General features: G+C 35.6%; 5 protein-coding genes across 5 annotated transcripts; 3 read left to right on the forward strand and 2 right to left on the reverse strand.

The window, feature by feature from the left end:
* Positions 1–209: 209 nt before the first annotated feature.
* LOC113283696 (non-specific lipid-transfer protein-like) lies at positions 210–1,058 on the forward strand. Its single transcript, XM_026533024.1, has 2 exons — positions 210–655; positions 770–1,058. Exons 1-2 carry the CDS (start codon positions 315–317, stop codon positions 777–779), a joined length of 351 nt encoding a protein of 116 aa, XP_026388809.1. The 5' UTR covers positions 210–314; the 3' UTR covers positions 780–1,058.
* Positions 1,059–1,484: 426 nt separating this feature from the next.
* LOC113283695 (non-specific lipid-transfer protein 1-like) lies at positions 1,485–2,318 on the reverse strand. Its single transcript, XM_026533023.1, has 2 exons — positions 1,882–2,318; positions 1,485–1,736 (listed from the first exon to the last, which is right to left on the reverse strand). The coding sequence occupies exons 1-2, from the start codon at positions 2,223–2,225 to the stop codon at positions 1,727–1,729; spliced, it is 354 nt and encodes a 117-aa protein (XP_026388808.1). The 5' UTR covers positions 2,226–2,318; the 3' UTR covers positions 1,485–1,726.
* A 3,088-nt stretch (positions 2,319–5,406) lies between these two features.
* LOC113278164 (non-specific lipid-transfer protein-like) lies at positions 5,407–6,215 on the reverse strand. Its single transcript, XM_026527075.1, has 2 exons — positions 5,792–6,215; positions 5,407–5,655 (listed from the first exon to the last, which is right to left on the reverse strand). The coding sequence occupies exons 1-2, from the start codon at positions 6,130–6,132 to the stop codon at positions 5,646–5,648; spliced, it is 351 nt and encodes a 116-aa protein (XP_026382860.1). The 5' UTR covers positions 6,133–6,215; the 3' UTR covers positions 5,407–5,645.
* Positions 6,216–13,128: 6,913 nt separating this feature from the next.
* LOC113283697 lies at positions 13,129–17,798 on the forward strand. Its single transcript, XM_026533026.1, has 4 exons — positions 13,129–13,192; positions 13,902–14,825; positions 14,937–15,086; positions 16,552–17,798. The coding sequence occupies exons 2-4, from the start codon at positions 14,646–14,648 to the stop codon at positions 16,633–16,635; spliced, it is 414 nt and encodes a 137-aa protein (XP_026388811.1). The 5' UTR covers positions 13,129–13,192; positions 13,902–14,645; the 3' UTR covers positions 16,636–17,798.
* Positions 14,102–14,644, forward strand: LOC113280092 (F-box/FBD/LRR-repeat protein At1g78750-like). The gene has a single exon (XM_026528742.1). It carries the CDS (start codon positions 14,102–14,104, stop codon positions 14,642–14,644), a length of 543 nt encoding a protein of 180 aa, XP_026384527.1.
* Positions 17,799–20,377: the final 2,579 nt, after the last annotated feature.

Here is a 20,377-nt window from a genome sequence, read left to right on the forward strand (position 1 = left end):
TCATTTCAACTTAAAATCTCTACAATATACTGACATTTTAGTGGATCGAAATATAATTTAAAAAAAAAAACTGTATGTTTCTGTAAGCAAGTCCAAATGGAGAGGCAGAGGCTGAGTAAAAGTCACCAGAAACCAATAAATGAGAGGCCAACCACCAACTAATAACCCATACCTAGAACAAAGTGACAAGGCTTTCAGTCTCTATATAAACCCCGCCCTTATGCCTTGAACCAAACCACAAACTCATCAGACTTCATCTATATCCATCACCTTCACTATTACTCCCTTGGTTAGAAACTTACTTTACTAAGAAAATGGCAGCAGTGTTCAAGTTAGTATGCGTGGTTCTTGCTTTCATGGTTGTAGCTGCACCATATGCAGCTGAAGGTGCACTTACATGTGGTCAGGTAGCTAGCAAGATGACACCATGTCTTGGCTTCTTAATGGGTAATCCTATGTCACCTGGTTGTTGTCCAGGAGTCAAGGGTCTTCTTGCCATGGCTAAAGCCACTCCTGACCGTCAAGCTGCTTGCAATTGCTTGAAGAATGCCGCCAAGTCTATGAGTGGTATTAAAATGGATAAGGCTGCTGCACTACCCAGACAATGTGGAGTTAACATCCCTTACCAGATCAGCCCTGCCACTGATTGTACCAAGTAAGTTTTGTTATTGTATTTTTAATCTGTTTCAACCCCTTTTAATTTACCAATAACAAAGTCACTGGAACTTAATTTGGTCCTAATATTTTTCTGTATTTTGTGTTGTTGCAGGGTAAAGTAAAATGTAGTGTTGGAGGATCTGCATGTAGGATTGAGAGAATGAAAAATAAGATGGAATGTTTGGGTGATGAAGTAGTAGTAGGCATAAGGATGTTTTATGCAACCTATGACGATCGAGCTTTGTTAGCTTTAGCATCTCCTAATGTTGTTGTTATTGCTTTTGGTACTGTAGAAGTAGTGGTTGCTGATGAATTTGTTCATCATCATGTAATCAGAATGGATCAGTTTCGATCAGATCATGGTTAAGTAACTTACGTTAGTGTCAGCATCCCGTCTTCTTCTATTCTTGCCGTATTAATTCTTTCATTAGTTTCTTCAGCATGTGAAGCTCGGCAAAACAAGTCATTTCAATAAGCTTGGTTTAGTACCGATAGTATCAATGAACACTGCCTTATGGACCACCTTCAATATGGTTGTGGAAAAAAATTGAAAAATGGCTTCTCTGTACATGCAGTGGTAACAGGAGGTTGCAGTAAAAGACAGTAATTAATTTGCGGTGGTGGGATGTTTAATACAGTACCCAATCCTGTGTGGTACGGTTCCCTAGTTACGTTGATATATGATAGACAGTCCCAAGGAGGAGAAAGCTCCACTGTTAAATGGAGAAGCCCAAAATTTCACCTATTTCTCTTTGACTTGGGTTTCATGTGAATGTAGTCATGTAGATGTTATAAATATGGTCATACATAAATGAAATATTAGGATATACAGTAAGTAGCTAAATTTTTATTAAATATATAAGAGGTAGGATGATGACACTAACAACTGATACACACGATAACAACGACATCACAGCAATAACATAGCTAACAAAGCTTATAGCAGTAAATGATAGATAATTAAGGTTTGCATAAGTCCTTATGATCCTTCATCACCTAACCATCCAATTATTCTTAATCATAGCTTGGTAATCTTATTGCATATCCTGAATCGGAACATTTTTTGTATTTAGTTTACCCTGCAACAAAAAAGACAAAAGACTTAAAGCAAAAAAACCATATATTAAGAGTTCAAATTGAACCGAGGTCAAGTCTAAATGAATTAATCACTCTACTGAAAAAAAAAGTAATCACAGATATTGAACAAGTAATTCCAATACGTACTTAGAGCAATCAATGGAGGTACTGAATGTATAAGGGATGCTAACACCACATTTTCCAGGGAGTGAGGCAGCGTTAGACATTTTAATATTAGTCATAGACTTGGCAGCATTCTTCAAGCAACCGCAAACAGTTTGACGATCAGAAGTAGTTTGAGCAGCTTGATAAAGAGATTTGACTCCTGTACAACAATTAGCTGGAAGACTACCTAATCCCGTCAAGTAGCCAACACATGGTGACAACTTACTAACCACCGTACCACATGAGATTGCACCTTCAGCTACAAATGGTACAATGACAACCATACAAGCAAGAACAACACATGCTAACTTAAACAATGTTGCCATTTTCGTAGGCTCTTACTCTACTAAACTCGAAAGCAAGTAATAAATGTTTCCCTACTGGAATGTATGTACTTTGGCTAGTGACGAATTACCCAATGGCTTATGAGTTTGTGATTTGATTTTGCAAAGGCATAAAGGGAGTTATATAGTGAATCAGTCCTTGTCATATTTGGTGGTTGGCTCTCATTAATCACTATCTAGATGCTTAATTTGATGATTAACCATCAGATTTTCCAACTAAACACTAATGAGATTTCTTTCATTTTTTATAGACAAGACAATATGGTTTACCTTTTGTAGTTCAGATAATTGATTTTTCGTTGAAGATTAATACTTTGCGTAATCCCATTTGTATATGCTATTCATTTGGACTTGCACATAGAAATACCTGTCAAATTGCTATAAGAACTACAAAGCGGAAAAAGTTGGACATTATCTTATTTTAACTAAAGTTAACAGTTGCATTATCACTGGACTAAATTGTCTCCCAAATCCAGTTAAGCCAACATTATCTTGTTATCGTGATGCATGACTTTTAACGCCCCTTTGACAAACGTAACCTGCATGGTTTATCTCGCAGCTGGGTTCGTTTAGAACCGACTTCTACTTGAATCTAGTTATAATGGTTGAGGTTTCAGAGTTCGGGATTAATTCAGACATGCCACATCAATTTCATACTTGTACTCCAGCCATATTTTCAGTTTTCCTCCATATTTTCCTTCGATTTTATTTTGTTTTCAAAATAAAGAAAGGTTATTTTGCTTTGCAATTGAAATTCATTTTCTCGTGTACGTGCGGTGTAAGCCAATGACTAAAAACAATGAAAACAACATTGAGAGTCTGGGACATTAAAAAGATAATATACTAGCCTGAATTTTCTTTTTTGAAGCATGTACCAGCCTGAATTAGTACTAAAAGAACTAAATAGGGAGAGTGGCTTGATAAATGCTCATGGGTCACGAGAGAAAGTTGAGTACACAACTCCACCTGTAAATTAAATTGGCAATTAGGTACAATAGGACACACCATGGGCTCAATGTTCATGCATAGTACTTGGTGCACATGCATGTCTTAAATTTGGCATATGATATATACACATGCAATATCTAGATAACACAGTACGTTCCCCTAACTATAATGTATTTGTCTTTATATTTGGGGATATTGGAAAAATGCCACACTGAGAGCATTTTCTAGATGCACCGTACTATTATCGGTTCAAGGGAAAAGAGCCTTTTTATACTAACTGTATTGACAATGCCAATAACAGAACCGGAAAATATATAGGTCATTGTCTAAATATATTTAAATCATGGTTCAAATGGACGAGTAAAAATTTGTATGGGTGAAATGGACACCGAAAAAATAGCAAGGATGAAACTGGATTTATCCTGACTTAATCTTAAAAAATAGCAAGGATGAAACTGGATGCATCCTCATGTAAATTAAAAATAAGAAAAAGTATTCGAAAATGGGTAGGATGAAACTGTTTACATCCTGGATATTTTTAAATTTTTGTCCATTTAAACAGTATCAAAATCTAAATATTTTTTTCACCCAGAAATTATTAATGGGAATTTTAACAAACTGCCACACTTTGGATTTCCGGTTTAAGAAAATGCCACCGTTTTTTTCAAAATTTATTAATTGCCACAACCGTTAGCTTTTCCATCCGGACCCACGAGTTTGGTCATTTTTGGTTGACTTTGTCAAAATAATATGTCTACTTTACACTTACCCTTACAAGTTTATCCTTATCACGAAGGGAACAAAAGAAAAAGCCATCGCCCCCTCCTGTATGGCTTCTGCGGATCCACTTCTTATTCTTTCTAACTATTCCGTTTCTATCTTCTTGTTTCATCTTCTCCTTCTTTCAAATCTCGACCACAACAAAAATAACAAGTCATTTCCTCACTATTAGGGTATGCAGATTGTGTTAAAATTGAAATTAGGGTTTGATTTTGGTCGGATTAATGGGTTTTTTGTTTTCTAATCATATCTGACTAATGGGTTTCCATCAGGATTCGAAATTGAGATTGAAATTTTTCTTTCATTATTTTTCTTATGAGTTTGAAATTGAAAGTGGGGTTTGATTTTCTCACTAATGGTTTCTTTTCAAACTCAGGCGAAAAGTAAATCAAAGACTTAGTTAAGGTTTCTGGATTTGAATAATCTTAGGATGTCTGAGTTGATAGGAATTGATGTTGAGGCTATGTTAATGTGGAGAGCTGATGTGTTGAGTTGAGCTGAAGGTGATGGTTGCAGAGAAAGACAAACAAATATGAATGTTGTTTCTATAGGATTGAGTTGAATTAGAGATTGGAGAAGATGCAGTTGCAATGGTGAATCATACAAGATGAGATGTTGCTAGTGGTTGTTGCTAAGGGAAGTGAGTTACAGCTGAATTTGCAAGAGATGAGCAGCAGCTGGAGGTAAATAAATTGCTTGTCTGGGTTGGTATTGGTGCATGAAAGCATTCAGTTTGTTTCGACTCGGTATCTAGTCACGAGTTAACTCTCTACTCAATCACTCGTTCCCAGTTAACTGATTCAAGCGCTTGAATGTCATTTTATATGGGCGATTTAATGACACGTATGCACTAACTGCAGTTAACTGTTTTCTCAAAAAAACTGGATGGAAAAGGTCAAGAGTGTGGCATTTAATAAATTCTGAAAAAACCCCTGACACTTTTTTAAACATGAAATTGGAAGTGTGGCACTTTATTAAAATCCCCATTATTAATTTTGGTCTTTTTAACCAATTTTGTGTAATAGAAATTGTTGATCCTCCTTCAATAGCCTGTCGCTCTCCAACAGTTAGGATCTCAGCACCGAAAAAGTAATTTGGCATGGTACTAAAAGAGTTGGGTAGGATGTGTGCGAAGGAAGGTCTATGTAAGCTAAGGGATCTCCTCGTGCATACATACAAAGATCAGATATAATTATTGCATCAGCTAGCGTTTGGGGAATGTTTCTTTTAGTTATTTGAAACATTTATCTCCAACCTTATTTTCTGTTTGCAAACCTCCTGATTTTAGTTGTGAAACTTGGGTCGTAACAAAAAGTCACCGAGCTATTTATCTAATTTTAATAGACGATTTGTCCAATTTTCATTGGAAGAGTTGATTAAAATATAGTTAGAATTTTATTTTTCATGGCTAAAGAGAGGATAATGAGCTAATGACTTTAACAACTAGAGAGAAATGACTTGATATTGAACTCAAAACACAACGACAACCACAACATCACAATTCACAACAATACATTTATTTACTAGCTAGGAGTTGATGAAAGCTAACAAAGCTTTTCTTAAAAGAGCATGGAAACTCCTTCACTCGATACAACATCCATCTTATTATTCATCTATCATATCAGTATTCATTTTGCCAATCCTACATTAATCTCCTCATCGATTGGTATAAAATTAGTGTACCCTGCGCGCAACACAGATAAAACAAGAAAAACCATGTTAATTAGAGTTCATTTTACCCGATCGAGGTTATCGGGTGTCTATCAACTTAAAATTGCTAGTAGAGAAATTAACAAAACATGGACGATAAGAATACATACTTGGTGCAGTCAGTGGAGGGGCTGAATTTGTAAGGGATGCTAACACCACATTTGCCAGGAAGTGAGGCAGCATTCCCATAGTTAATTCCAGAGATACCACGGGAGGCGCTTTTCAAGCAATTGCAAGCAGCTTGACGATCGGGAGTGGTATGAGCAGCACCAATGAGAGACTTGAGTCCTGCACAACAGCTAGGAGGAAGAGCAGCCCCTTTCAGGTAGCCGATGCATGGTGACACCTTGCGAACCACAGTACCACATGAAATTGCACCTTCAGCTGCATAAGGTGCAATAACAATCATGCAAGCTAGGGTAACACATGCCAATTTAAGCATAGCTGCCATTTTCTTCGTTGCTAATCTTGAAAGCAAGTGATAGGTTTTCGCTGAGCTGAACTTATGATTTTGTGTGTTTTGGTTACAAGGCATGGAGGGGTTTATATAGGCTCTCAATTATCGTACTAGTTGGCTTGTAGTTAGAAGTTGATATCAAACAACGTACTCTTCTTGCACATGGTAACATGAGAGGTTTTACATAGTTTGGCATCATTTAGCGCGAATGCGTATACATGATCGAGATAAAATTCATTTCCAGAAAAGATATAAGGGTAACGTTCCTTGCTATATAAACGAGTTTGATTAACATTACTAACGGTTTTGATACCTAACACTTCACCATAGGCTGGGGCGCTGGCAGATTTACCGAACAATTTTGTTCCAACAATATATCTGTTGACCACTTTGGATGTGGGTCAATATTATAACTTTGACTATTGACTCCAACTGTATAAACACAAAATCTTAACCGTCTAAAACACCTTACCTGAGTATAAAAAGTTTTAAAACCTTAAGCACTTGACACCAATCAATTTGTTTGCATTTTCTTTCCTTCAAAAAATAAAATAAAATTTGTTTACATTTCAAAAACAAAATATACACCAAACAACCATTGCATTGACCGAAATATATGCTGAACAATCATAGTATTGACCAGAATGCTTCCCATCTCTGAATGGGTTCATTTTTTAATAAGAAGGTCGAGCTTTACAAGCGAAAATGTCATCATCAATTTTGCTTCGAAATTAATCATCGTTAAGGTTCTATAATAAAAACGATATCAAAATGCCAAATAATGTCACTACAAGAAAAGGTTGCTTTAGTGACAATAGTTTTTGCGGCAAAGAAAATTTCGCCGCTAAAGCTTAGTTATCGTGACAAAATAAATTGTTGTCACTGTTGTTAGGTTTTCCATGATGGAACTCAGATTTTGCCACTCATAAGTTTTTAGTGACCATGTTTAGAGACAAAATAATGTTCAGTCACTGATAAGTTTTTAGTAATAATGTATTTGTGTCACTATTTAAGTCTACTGTGACGATGCTAAAAAATCGACAATGAATCTTTTTAGTGATAATCTATAACTTTCGTTGCAAAAAAAAAAAGTTTATACTGACCAAATTAATTCGTCACTAACTAATTTTATAGTAACGAAACTAAAAGTTTGACGCTATAATTATTTTTAGTGACCATCAACTTTTTTTGTTGCCAATATTTATATAGTAACAACGCCTAATCGTCACAAGAAAAAACATCTGTAGCGAAGTAAATTTTGTCGCTTTAGTCCTTTTTAGTGACACCGTAATTTCACCGCAGTTCATGATTTCTGTGATTACCAAAATGTTGTCACAAAGAATTCTTTTTGGTGGCAAAAGATAAAATAGTAAAAATAAGTTTTTAGTAAAAATATATTTTATCACCTAAAACATAATATCTAAGTATAACTTACAAAATTAGCAAAAATAAGTTTGTTTGACGAAGTAAATTTTCATAAAGGAAAAAATTACAAGTTATTATTTGTTTACATCATATAGGGAAAAGAATGAAAAGAAACCAGCATAAATAGGGAAATTTTTTTTTTCTAACACAAAGAATATCGAGATTAAACCAGGTGAAGTCCGGTTGGAAACTTATCAGAAAAACTAAGATAGCATCGAAATCAAACATGGTGAAATTTTGTCCTAACCAAGTTTCTATCACAAACATCATGACTTACCAAATTAAGATACAACATAATTCTTTATCTAATAGAAACTTGCCATGTTATATACAAATAAAGCAGGTTTTTTTCTATAGCAAATATAAATTTGTTTTTGGTTTTATATATATTAAAGTGGTAAAAACATTAGGATTTGTTTTTGTCCATGAATGCACTGAGGTTGGAGGAACTAGTATGATGTTGTAGTGAGGTTGGAAGAATTTAATCAAATTCAAGAAATTTGATATCTTTTATTTTTAATTTCCATGTTACAAGGGACTCGAACGGTTGAATGGCCAAATTCTTTTGAATGTAGGCAATTGCACCAATTTTTGATTACTAAAAGAAGTATTTTGCGTATATATGCACGCAATATTATTTATTATTTATATATTAGATTATCGCACTGTCATGTATGCAATGACAAGATTTCTCCATTTCATTTTCATCCCGCTCAAAATATTTAAAGTTAATTGAAAAAACGAAATGTTTGTTTATTTCTTCTTTTCAGAAAATCAAACCCGATTTCCTTAAATCGAATCAGTATACACCATTTGATTTTTTGTCCTATTGCCAAAATTTTCTAAGAATTTCAAAACCTAATTTCCATTTGCTCTAACAAATTCTCATATGAGCATAGATAAATCAATCACATTAAGTATAATTAGTCATATTGAGCACGATTTAGTTATTTTTATATAATGGAGTAAAACAAAGTAAATTGAATTGAGTTTATGGATAATTAATCAAAACAAGTGTGATCTACTAATGTTGACGAAAAATTTGATATGATTGAAATCAATTAGATGGAATTAGCTGTCTAATCAGTTATATTAAGCATTATCTAGCAATTTTAATGGAATTGAGTAAATTTTTGTAAATGGGTTGAGTTTATCAATAATCAATTAAGGTAAGTGTGGTCTACTGATGTTGACGGAAAATTCAGTAAATTGAAATCCCATGTATAAAAATTTTCCCTAGAAGAATATTTACTAACTTAGCCATATAGGTATCCCTAGTTAATGGTAAATCCCTAAGGACACTTGGTTCTACCATTTTTCTAGATTTGACTAATTAAGATCAATGAATTGATGCTATTAGGCTGGATGTTTAGCGTATAGCTCATTTATTAAGTATTTCTTTAATCTCAACTACATTACTCTCATTCTATGGTTAACTATTTCAAGTCATATGCAGTAAATTAAGAGATATGATAACCTATATGCAAAACTACTTCGAGAGTAAGAGATGAACCGTAGAGCTGCTGAAGGTCCCCTTTATAGATGGATGCATGTCAAGGATTTGTTTAAATCTCAATCTGAGTCGTTTCCATCGATGAAGAATTTATTACTTTGCCCGTATATAATTTTCGAATTCAATTTCTTATTATTCAAATTTTTCTTTTACCGTTTAGAATTATCTCGATCCCAAAAGATCAATAACAATTATTGGATTCCTTCTTAATATTTGGACTTGTTTTCATTTGTCGGATTCTTTATTATTATTTGGATTAATTTTCATTTTAAAAGTAATTCTCGATCTTACAATTTCATTCGCATTCACATACATATATTGGGTTCACTGTGGAGAAAGTCGATAAAAGTTCGTTGTGTTCATTCCCATAGGACAAGTTATTAAGATTTGTATATTGAGTGTATGAAAAATTCATCCCATTTTCAGATACTTAAATTTCATTGGATACGCTTAGTGATTTATATAAAGTCGATTTCAAGAGAAAATATGATTCATGATATCGCCTGATCTCTTAGAACCTCATGCTTCTCACACGTACACATACTTGATCTGTATGAGTACTGCTGGAAAAATATCCACCGCTCGATAAATTTCATAATCCGCATGACTACACCTTACACACAGATCCCCCGTCGATAACTTTTATCAAAACCTCTTTTTCTTTTCTATCTCACTTTACTTTTCCTCTAGCTCGTCTCGCATCTTTTTATCCTCCTTTGGCTCCCATCTCTTTCTCCTTCTCCGGCTCTCCTTCCATCACTGTTATCAAACAAACAAAACAAAACCCATCTTTTGTTACTCCCTCAATATCACCGTTGTCTGTCTCTTAAATGTCGTCTGATTCTTCTCTCCATCCATCAAATTGAAGGTCCGTCTTCACCGATCGACCAACTTCAAGCCCAATCGCGAATACAACTCATCCCCTGGTGATTCCCAGAGAACAAGGAGAGAAAGAAATTCATAAAACACATCAGTTTAATCGCATCACCACGTTCTCAATGCCATCGATTTGGTATAATCCCTAATCCTTTCAACTACTCAAATGGGAAGTAGAGGAAAATTTTTTAGTAGAGCAATACCAATAGCAAATCCTACATCTACAGATGTGGTAAGTTTTCCACAAAATTTGTCAGATCTTTAGTTTTTACTCTGTATTATCTCTAATTAGGTTTTGATTTCTCTCTTTTGTCTCAATTTCTGTCGATTTCTTCGTTTTGGTTCTAATTAAGGTTTCGATTTCTAATTAGGTTGTTGATTTCTAAGAAGGTTTTGGATTTCTCCCTCAGGGTTTTTCATAGTACAAAAAATTCATCACTTCAATTTGATGGTTGGTGCTGTGCATTTGTTCAACTTTTCAATTTGTTTGCTTTCTTGGTTTTGTTATACTCATTTCGTGTATTTTTTTAATTCAGACATCAAAAAGTTGAAAGCTCCACCACCATCTTCAAAGTCGGCTAAATATGTTGGATTTGTAAAGATGTGGAGCGAAGTATAGCATAAGGAGAAAGTTAACTGTGTTGTTTGATTAATCTAGGTTTACTTTGTGAAAACTGCCCTAATTGTTTTCTAAGATTACAAGTTATATTGTTCCACAAGTAGGGATTTTCTTCTATTTTTATCCTTGGTTTTCAGTTACTCCAATAGTCTTTCAATGAAATAATTGATGGAATTTTTCTTCAATAACTTCGAGTATTGGGTACCTATGATTGCATCTAATTTGTAGCTGAGGTTTCTTTTAGCGAAAAAGAAAGAACATGAAAAATCCCTTCATTTTTATTTGTTTTTGTCGTAATTGTCGAAAGCAAAAGAAAATGAACAATTCCATGCTAATGTTTTATCATTGGATTAACCCTTAATGAACAATTCCATCGATTCTCCGGAAAATCTCATTCTTTCGAAAACCATGCTCTAACTCCTTTATGGTGTTTTGCTTCTAATTTTTGTGATTAAATTCTTAATCCACCTTATTGTATTTTTACTTGTTGTTTTCCTTCATGGCAAGCAGAAAATGTTCTTTAGAATGTCGTTTTAACTATAGTGTTCTGTAGCATAGAGTATTTGCTTTCTATCTTGAATTTTAGCACAGACTTTTGCAACAGGAAGGAATGATACTTTAGATGGCACAGACTTTTGCCTAATTTCCCCCCTATGATTTTGCTCTAGTTTCTTTTTCTTCTAAGATCATTACTTCAGTTGTCTTTGTAAATATTATGTCACACAATTTCCTAAATAAAGAGCCAGTTCTTGCAATCTTAAATCTCATCTTCAATCCATGATTTTGTAGAATGCTGATTCACCAATGTTTGAATTTTTTTTTCCAGATTCTTAGCTGGTGTGCTCGCATGGAAGGATACACAAGTTTTAGTTCCCGCCCTTCAGATAGATGAAATTCTCATGGACAAACTTCCTGGGACCTTCTCAAAGATGTTCGTTAGAGAAGGGATGGTACATGCTGTGGAGACTCTTATAGTGTATGATTCATCAAGCTCTGCTCTCCAGGAATCTCCCGCTAGCTGGATCATCAACGCGTTCTCGGCGTTGTAGACGAAACGTTGCTGGATCGAATGCAAGAAGAAATTCCTTTGAGGAATCAAAATATTCCGCTCCTATGAATATTGGCTCTCCCCCCAGCTACTGTAGAAATTACATTGGTTAATTCTAGTCTTCGTGCGAAGTCTGTGCAAGAGCGAAAGACTTCAAGGTTAAATATTTTTCTGCTGACACAGCCACTGAAGTTGGAGTAACTAATGACCTTTTACGCTTAATGAATATTTGAAAGCAACTGAATGTCTTATGCTCTTCGCTTATTAGATCGTGGAGCATTTGGTTGGTGTTATGTCTGAGCTGCTAGCGGAGCTTAGTAAAGGAGTGGTGTCTCCACATTTGAGTTCATCGGTAGTGGAGTAGTGGCAGCTCTCCTCAACTATTTTTCTTGTGGAACCTTTTCTAAGGACAACTTCTGAAGCAAATTTGCTGAAGCTGCGCCAACAAGCTCTTAAAAGGTTCAAATCATTTGTAGCAGTGGGTCTTCCTACAGGTTTTCATGATGGGAGATATTTATTTTGTAATTATTCTCTTTGGAACGATATATGCTAGTCACCAATGAAAATTTGGTGACGAATTTGTCATGTAAAAAATATAGTTAGGGATAAATAATTTTGCAAGGAAATAGTTGTGGTTAGGGCAGTGTTGTGCCGATAATGATTTTCTGAGACGAATGAAAATTATTTTGGAGACAACTATATTCGCCGATAAAATCGTTTTGGGGACGACGATGGTCATTATACGTACTTTTAGAAACATCATTTTAATTTTTTATTTTGAGACCAAAGTTAGTTCGCTGCTAAATTATTTTCTAAAATTAGTAAATTTCGCCGCTAAACTTATTTATGTGACAAAATTGTTTCTTCACTATAAATATATTTTGAGACGAACAAATTTCGAGGCTAAAATTACTTTATGTCACAAATTTGTTTCTTCACTAGAAATATATTCCGAGGCGAAAATATTTCGCGGTTAAAACTATTTTATGTGACGAACTTGTTTCCTTACTATAGATGTATTCCGAGACAAACAAATTTCGTTGTTAAAACTATTTTAAGTGATAAAATAATTTCCTCACCAAAAATACCTAGAGTGACAAAAATTTTCATCACAAAATCATTGAACAATGTCAATATTATTTGCTCACGAACAGATAGTTTTGGTGACAAAAAAGATTTATATCGCTAATTAAAAAATCCGGTGACGATTTCTTAAGGACATCACTGAACACTTTCAACGACTCACTATAGGTGACGAAATTTTTTGTGCCGCTGAATTCTTTTTGCAACGAAGAAATTAGTTTTCGTGACACAATGTTTTGCCACTAAAAGAGACTTTTCTTGTAGTGTGTTATTCAAATTCAAATTGGCTTGACTTGACTTGACTTGACTTGAGATCAAGATGACCCGTGGCCAATGAATCGGGTACCCGGAACCACAATGACACCATATGCCCTTCCTGCCTTAAATTGGAACTTCCCCCAATTTCTTCTCATTTTACACTCACTCTCCTCTGACGGTCTGATTCTCTCAAACTCAAACCACAAAAAGTGTTTTGAAGATCAAGTTAAAGGTAATCCTTTTAGTTAATTAACTGTTGTTCGATCTCCATTGTTTCAATTTCCTCCACAATTATATTGTTCTGATAAACCCTAGAAACACTGTTTCAATTTAAGTCTTGAGAGATCAATTAGATGTTAGTCAAGTTATAATGCTGTTTAAGTCTAAGAATGTAATCAATTGAGAATAATTTGGGTCTCTAATCCTGGTAATTGTGATCGATTATGGTATTTTTTGTTAAATAGATGATCAATTTTCAAATTCAGATCACCTGTGTGTATGCTATTTTTGTCTATCACATGAACATGGGTGATTACCTTTTTCAAGAGGATTTGGAAAACTAATTGGACTTCCGTAAGTGCTTAAATTTTCTGAGTGAAGGAGTCTGGGGGTTTTAGAGTTGTGGCAGCCTGGGTTTCGTCTATTATGGCTACAGCTTTGGCATGGAATTGTCAAGGCTTTCTAAAAACAGATTCCCTAAAAATCATTTTGTGGACATTGTTTTGGGTAACTCTGTTGACTAATTGGTAGCTGTTGAACAATCATGATTGTATGTTTCTCAATGCATCTTGATGGTGAAATTTGTAATGTTCTCAATGCATAGTCCTATATTCACAGTTTGAGTTGTTTCAATCTAGTGAATTTTTCAAACAAACATGCACCTAACATTAGTCAAGTTATAATAATCTCTGTTAACTATTTCAGTTATTTTCATTGAACAGTAAAAACGAAGAAGACATGGATTTGAATAAGAGGGAGGAGGAGGAGGAAGAAGTTGATAGGATAAGCAACTTCCCAGACTCACTGGTACATCACATCCTCTCATTTCATAAATAAAGCATGTTGCACAAACTAGCATTTTATCTAAAAGATGGAGCTACATTTGGATCACTTTCCCCATCCTTGAATTTTATGAGTCGGAATGTCGCGATCCATGGATTCGAAGACCAATAAGTTCATGGAATTTGTAGATGGGACATTGCATCGTCGTCAGGAAAATATCCAAAGGCTCTTAATCTGCTGGGATAAACATTTGAATGAAGAACGGCTCAATTCATGGATCACCAGTGCTGTAAGGCATAACGTTCAACAAGTTCGTTTAAATTTAACTCAGGATGAACCGCTCAGTATCACCCTGTCTCTTTTTACTTGTGAATCACTAGTTTCCTTGAGTATATCCGCTGATGTCCGCTTTCCTAACTATATCTCTCTTCCAAAACTCAAGCGTCTTGAGCTTGAGGGTGTTGAATTCAGCGATGAAAACTGGAATGAGAATCACTTTTCCGATTGCCCAGCCCTTGAAATAATCAGAATGGAAAATTGCATTTGGGTCCATATGCCATATTTCTGTATTTCAACTCCTACACTGAAAAGCTTTAACATTGCTAATTGGGATGACCAATGGTTACCGCGTGGAGAGGATGACGGGTTAGGAGAATCTGGAGTCTTTTTATTACAATGGTAGTATGGCCAAGGAGAATGTTCTGACAACCTTCCCATTACTAGTGAAAGCAAATGTTGAATTTCGGTTTGAACCATATGTCGCAACAAGGGAGGAAAAGATTTGTCATTGTGCAGCAATAAGTCAATTTCTTCGAGCCCTTGTAAATGTAAAATGCCTAAGTGTTTCTGATGATACCTTACAGGTATTCTTGCCTACTGCTGAATATAGAGTAGATCTGCTTCTTCTTTTTATCTATGTTTAACCTAATCCCATAAAGTTTATTTATCTTTTGCTATTGCCATGTCATGAATAGGCTCTCTCCTTCGCAGACGATCTTTGGGAAAAGTTGCCTACATTTCATAATGCCAAGAAATTGACCATGTTGGAGGAAGTAACCAATGATAAAGCCCTAGTTGCTTTGCTCAAAGCAACACATAATCTGGAGTTACTTGTATTTGATAAGGCAAGTTCTACACAACTTTCAGTTTTTCATGCATTCCGACATTGATTAAATAGATAACACATTTGTTAAGCAATTATGTATGTGGTCATTATTGTTAACATTTTATAAAATATTAAGCGGAGATATACAAGCATAGTATCTCCTTAGGGTTGCTCGCATTGAGCTCCTAGCATGCTGGTGTAGTTGAAGCAAGACTTACTCTTTGAAACTCGATTAATTCTTATTTTTGGTTTCTTTCTGAAGTTATCAAGTTACAAACGGTACACACCATAGCTTTTTATGGCCATCTCTCCCGACTCTCTAGAGTCTTCAAAGCTAATTCACCTATCTTACACAAGAACCAACTACACTAACCTTGTAGTTTCTACGTTTTCTTATATTACAGATTACAACCCACTAGCTCTTGTTAGTTCATATTATAAGACTTTGCTACACTTATCTGCACAACTCCAGAATCTTCTTAACATTCCAAATTACATGTACCAACACCCCCTCTTAATTTGTAATGGCCCAACATATCCAATTTCGATCTTCACCCAATCTAACTTCTTATATTAAGCTTCTCATACTCGTATTCTTCATTTTCGACCTGTCGTCACGCCTAAAACATCTCGTCCTTAATTCTATGTGGCAGTGTCTCGGAGCTCCATTTTATCTTCTGTCTGCTTAGTTTTGGCTAGATGGTGGATACAGGTCCACTTTTCTTTTTTCGTCATAAGTAGGCAGTTAGTACTCCCGTGACAATATGGCTCTCCTGTCATCTTCGGCAACTGAGGAGGCAGTCTTTCATGCCATTATCCTCAATTATGGAACAGTTGAGAAGGCAATCTTTGTTGCTCTCTTCTTTCAACTTTGGAAGTGCATGCATTCCATTAGCACATCCCAAAACTTCTTTTCTTGCTAGTTTTAATTTTTTTTATGTAGACGTATTTGCATCTTTTAATTTATTTCAACTCGACTTAGTAAATTTCACAAGTAATTATTATTTTATTCTTTTCATCTTTTTCTTAAACTTGGATTTGGGTGACATAGCTTTTATTGGGGTTGTAACTAAAAATGGTAACATCTGCACTTTAAACTTTAGATAGCTGAAAATCATACCTTTAAATAACTCCATAAACAACGTTGAATTGCACCGATAACTTTCACGCCCATATAGACCGCCTAGGCTCTTGTATCTTTTCATCATTTTAAACTTTGTATCTCCTTTGATTTGTGCCGGCAAAAAACTTTGATGCGGATTTTTTTTTGACACCCATATGGATTGCTCGCCTAGAGCGCCTAGCATGCTAATGTAGCTGAAGCAAGACTTACTCTTTAAAACTCAATTCTTATTTTTGGTTTCTTTCACAAGTTATCAAGTTACAAACATTAAAGAGCATGGCTTACAAACATTAAAGATCTCAATTGTATATATTGTTAGTGCTCGATTTTGTACTTATTATGGTGTTTTATGTCTTTGTAGGTATTTTTGGGCAATAAACATTTTTGGAAAAATCGGTTCGGCGCCTCGGAGGACACCTACTATTCGGACTCTCAGTTTGGATAAGGGGTACTTCAATTACTAAGGGGCACTTCACTGCTATTTGTACCCCAGATATATTATTTACACCCCATGGCTATGTGCACCCCTACTCTGTTTGGGGGCCATCCTATCTTCCTTGTTTGAAAATGAAGTTTTGGCGGGAGAATGAGTTACAACTGCGTAACTTTCTGGCAACAATTTGGGTGCGATTCTGTTGGACTTGTTCACAGATATGGATCGTCATGGGATGGTGCAATAGCACAGGGATGGTAACAATTTATTTACGTATAGAAAAAGGGAAATATTTCGATTCGAGTGAAACATGGAGATAGGTTTCTCGGATTTATATTTGGGAAGAACTGGAGAGATTTAATTGGATTTGTTGCCATGTACTGATTGATATGACCCTGTTTTATTTATAAGGGAAGTTTTACCGAAGCAAGGAAGGTGAAGATATTCACGGGATTGTTTGGATATTTTTGGAAGAGATATACTCAGATATTTTCCGTAGTTTGATTGCTTCGGGGTACTGCTGTTGCAGCCGGTGGTGAGTCTGAGGAGGAGCAATAAGAGCTCGAGTCTGTGTGACAAAGTTTGGCAGTTGATTTTCGCGACAACAAAATAGGGCATAGGTTTATCGGGTTTGTTTGGGTTGAGCAAAAATAAAGGAAAGTACGTGAGAATAAGATAAGATATCTTCCTCTCGAGATTGTAGTCTATCTATGGAGAGGATTGAACATGTCACACTCTGTTATTACGCGTTAAAAAGAGAAACGAAAAAGGAAAGAAGCGGCGACTTCCGGTGAAAGGCAGAGAGAGATTTGGAAGATGTTTTAGGGATATTTTGGATTGTTGTTGGATATAAATAGCCTGTGCTAGAGTCCCAGAGGTAATCGGGAGTTGGGGGACCGAACGGAGGTGATTCGGTAGCTGGAGGTGAAGTTGCAGAGAAGCTTGCTGCTGTTCCAGGGAAGAAGAAGAAGGACAGTGCAAACCGCAGAAAAAGAAAGTCGCAGAAACCGTTACCCAATCTTTCAAATCCAATACCTTTGTAACAGTTTACAATTAAGTTTGAGTTCGCAACACTTCTGCTAGGGTTTTTCTGTAATAGTGGGATTTGTAACAATTATCTCTGTTACAAACTCGCTGCACTATATTATTTTTCAGTAAAAACACCTTGTGAGCCATGTGTATATCTTTCGGGTGTGTTTTCGACATGAGGAGCTAAATCCCAACACTGGGATGACGGAGGAAGCATTATTCACAATTGTTTGGTAACTATATTAGATTCTTTTTGACTTTTGCACTTGATTCAATTGATTTATGATTTTCACTAATTAGTTGTGATTTCGTTTGATGGTGTATGCTTAGACGTAAGAGATTTTGATATACCATGCTTGTGATTTACATCTAATATTTTAGAAATCTTCCTTGGCAAATAAATAGAGTCCATAAAAGAATTAGAATTGTTATGAGTCATTATATGAACCAATTGAATGTGATAAATGGTGGAATCCAAAGTCTTAGTGTCTCTCGTTATCGTGACAATTCTGTGAATATATTTTATTTGTTTTTATTTTTAAGTCTGAAATTGAGTCTACACAAGTCCGAGTTGAACGAACTTTACTACCACTTAAAAACTACATCAATTTTTGGCGCCGCTGACGCGGACTTGTATTTAGATTTGTTTTAGGTTTCTTTTTATTATTTTTTGTTCTTTTTTACGCGTTTTGGTATTTTTCGATTCTTTTCAGATTTGAAGCGAAGCTACAAGGGAAGAAAAAGTGTTATAAAAGGAAAGCATCGCCAAAGAAGGAAAGAAAAGAGGAATCCGAAAGGAGTGAAGAAGAAGATTTTGTATATAGTTATTTTGTTTTATTTTTAGAAACTGTAAATAAGGTGTTATTTTTGTAATTTTTCTTTTTCTTTTTGGACATTTTTATTTTTGGACTTTTTGGACATTCTTGGACATTATTTTTAAACCCTAGGGAAGGGCCAAAATTAAATATCATCTGTTTGCAGGGAAGGACGACAGTTACGATACTGTCTCGGCCCCTCGGGTTCGTACACTGACATCGGAGTCGGTGTCCTGAGTCGACTTCAACGGTTCATCGCCCGTCTGGTACGGGAGGTAAGATTTTATCCACCCACGAATCCCCTGTCAGTGGGTTTTATTTTGTGTGACAACTCACACCCCTGCAATAGAATGTCGAACTGGTATTACAATAGCCAATACAACGAATATCAGACCGATTTTCAAAATGGACGTTACTACTTTGACCATAGTGTGAATAATGGTTGGGAACATCAGCCTTTTGAAGGTTATGGTCCATACCATGGTGAGCCCAATTACTATCCACACGCCAACCAGTCATACGAGCAAAATTCCTCTCTACTAGATGATAGACGCATTTATGTGTCTATTATAGATCATTTGTAAGTATTGTTAGTGCTCCATATCGTACTTATTTGGTTACTTTATTTATTTGTAGGTGTTTTTGGAAGAATAAGGCTTTGTGGCGAAATTGGCTAAAAATGCGGCATTTGGACCTCCGTTGATAACTACCAGAAGCACCCCAGAAATACCCCGGAGGAACCCTGAAAAAGTGCAGAAAACATCCCAGAAGAATTGCTAAAGGCACCCCTAATTTGGATAAGGGGGACCCCATTTCAGTGCATGTACTAAAGGGACACCGGAACTGGATAGGGGGAGGTCATCTTCATAATTCAAATACAAGTTTTGGCGGGAAAATGCATGCAACAAAGAACAGTTTTGGAGATCGAATTCTGACGAGATTTTAGGAGATTTAATGGCTGTATTTGGTACGTATGGACTCTAACTGACTGAACAGGCCTGATACAATCGATTTTAACCCAACCAGTTGGTCTGAAATGACCGGGAGAAGCAATCAAAGTCCAAACAGGACACGTATGTTGCTGTTCACGTTCAAATATTTTGTGAGAAATTTTTGGGAGACTTTCACGCTGGATATACATGTATCTAGTTTTGTTCAAGTCAGGAGAGAGTTTTGTGGCAATGGGATAGCTAACAGACGCGTACAGAAGAGAGAAGAAGATAGAAACCCGTAACTGGCAGAGAAGAGAAATTGGAGATTTCATCGGGATTTGATGACCCTGTTGAGTTATAAAAAGGTTGGGTCGAGTCATAAGAAGGGTTAGCAACCATTATGAGAGAGTTTAGAGGTCTGCAGAGAAGGGAGAATCGAGTTACAGAGAGTTACAGTGCTGCTGCTGCTCGAGGAGGAAGAAGAAGACGAAGAACAGACTAGCTAAGACGGTCGTTCTTCAACAGTATTAAAAGTGAAACCCAGTGTCGTTGTTTTACATCACTTGAGTTGTATCGTTGATTTTCAGCCCTTTCCCCTTTGTAACAGTGGCGCTGTAACACCATTACAGCGTTGCAAATTCCTGTTTCATCTTATATTCATCATTAAAAATACCTATTTTAGCCATGAATTTATCTTGTGAGTGTGTTTTTGGGATGAGGAGCTAAACCCAATCCCAGGGGTGATGGAGGAAGCCATTCTTCCAAAAGTTATGTGGTAAATTCATTTAAATTTATTTATGCAATCCTTCTATGATTAATTGCACTGAATGAAAATTGAATAAATGATTTTTATTAATTAATTTTGTTTTCTCTTGATGAAATATGCTTGGTTTATTGCTTTTGATATTTCATGCTTGCGATTAACAATGGATGTTTTGAAAATATGATTTATGCAATGATTAGAATCACAATTACTTT

The sequence above is a fragment of the Papaver somniferum genome, chromosome 5 (genome assembly GCF_003573695.1).
Source record: "Papaver somniferum cultivar HN1 chromosome 5, ASM357369v1, whole genome shotgun sequence".
Classification (NCBI taxonomy): Eukaryota; Viridiplantae; Streptophyta; class Magnoliopsida; order Ranunculales; family Papaveraceae; genus Papaver; species Papaver somniferum.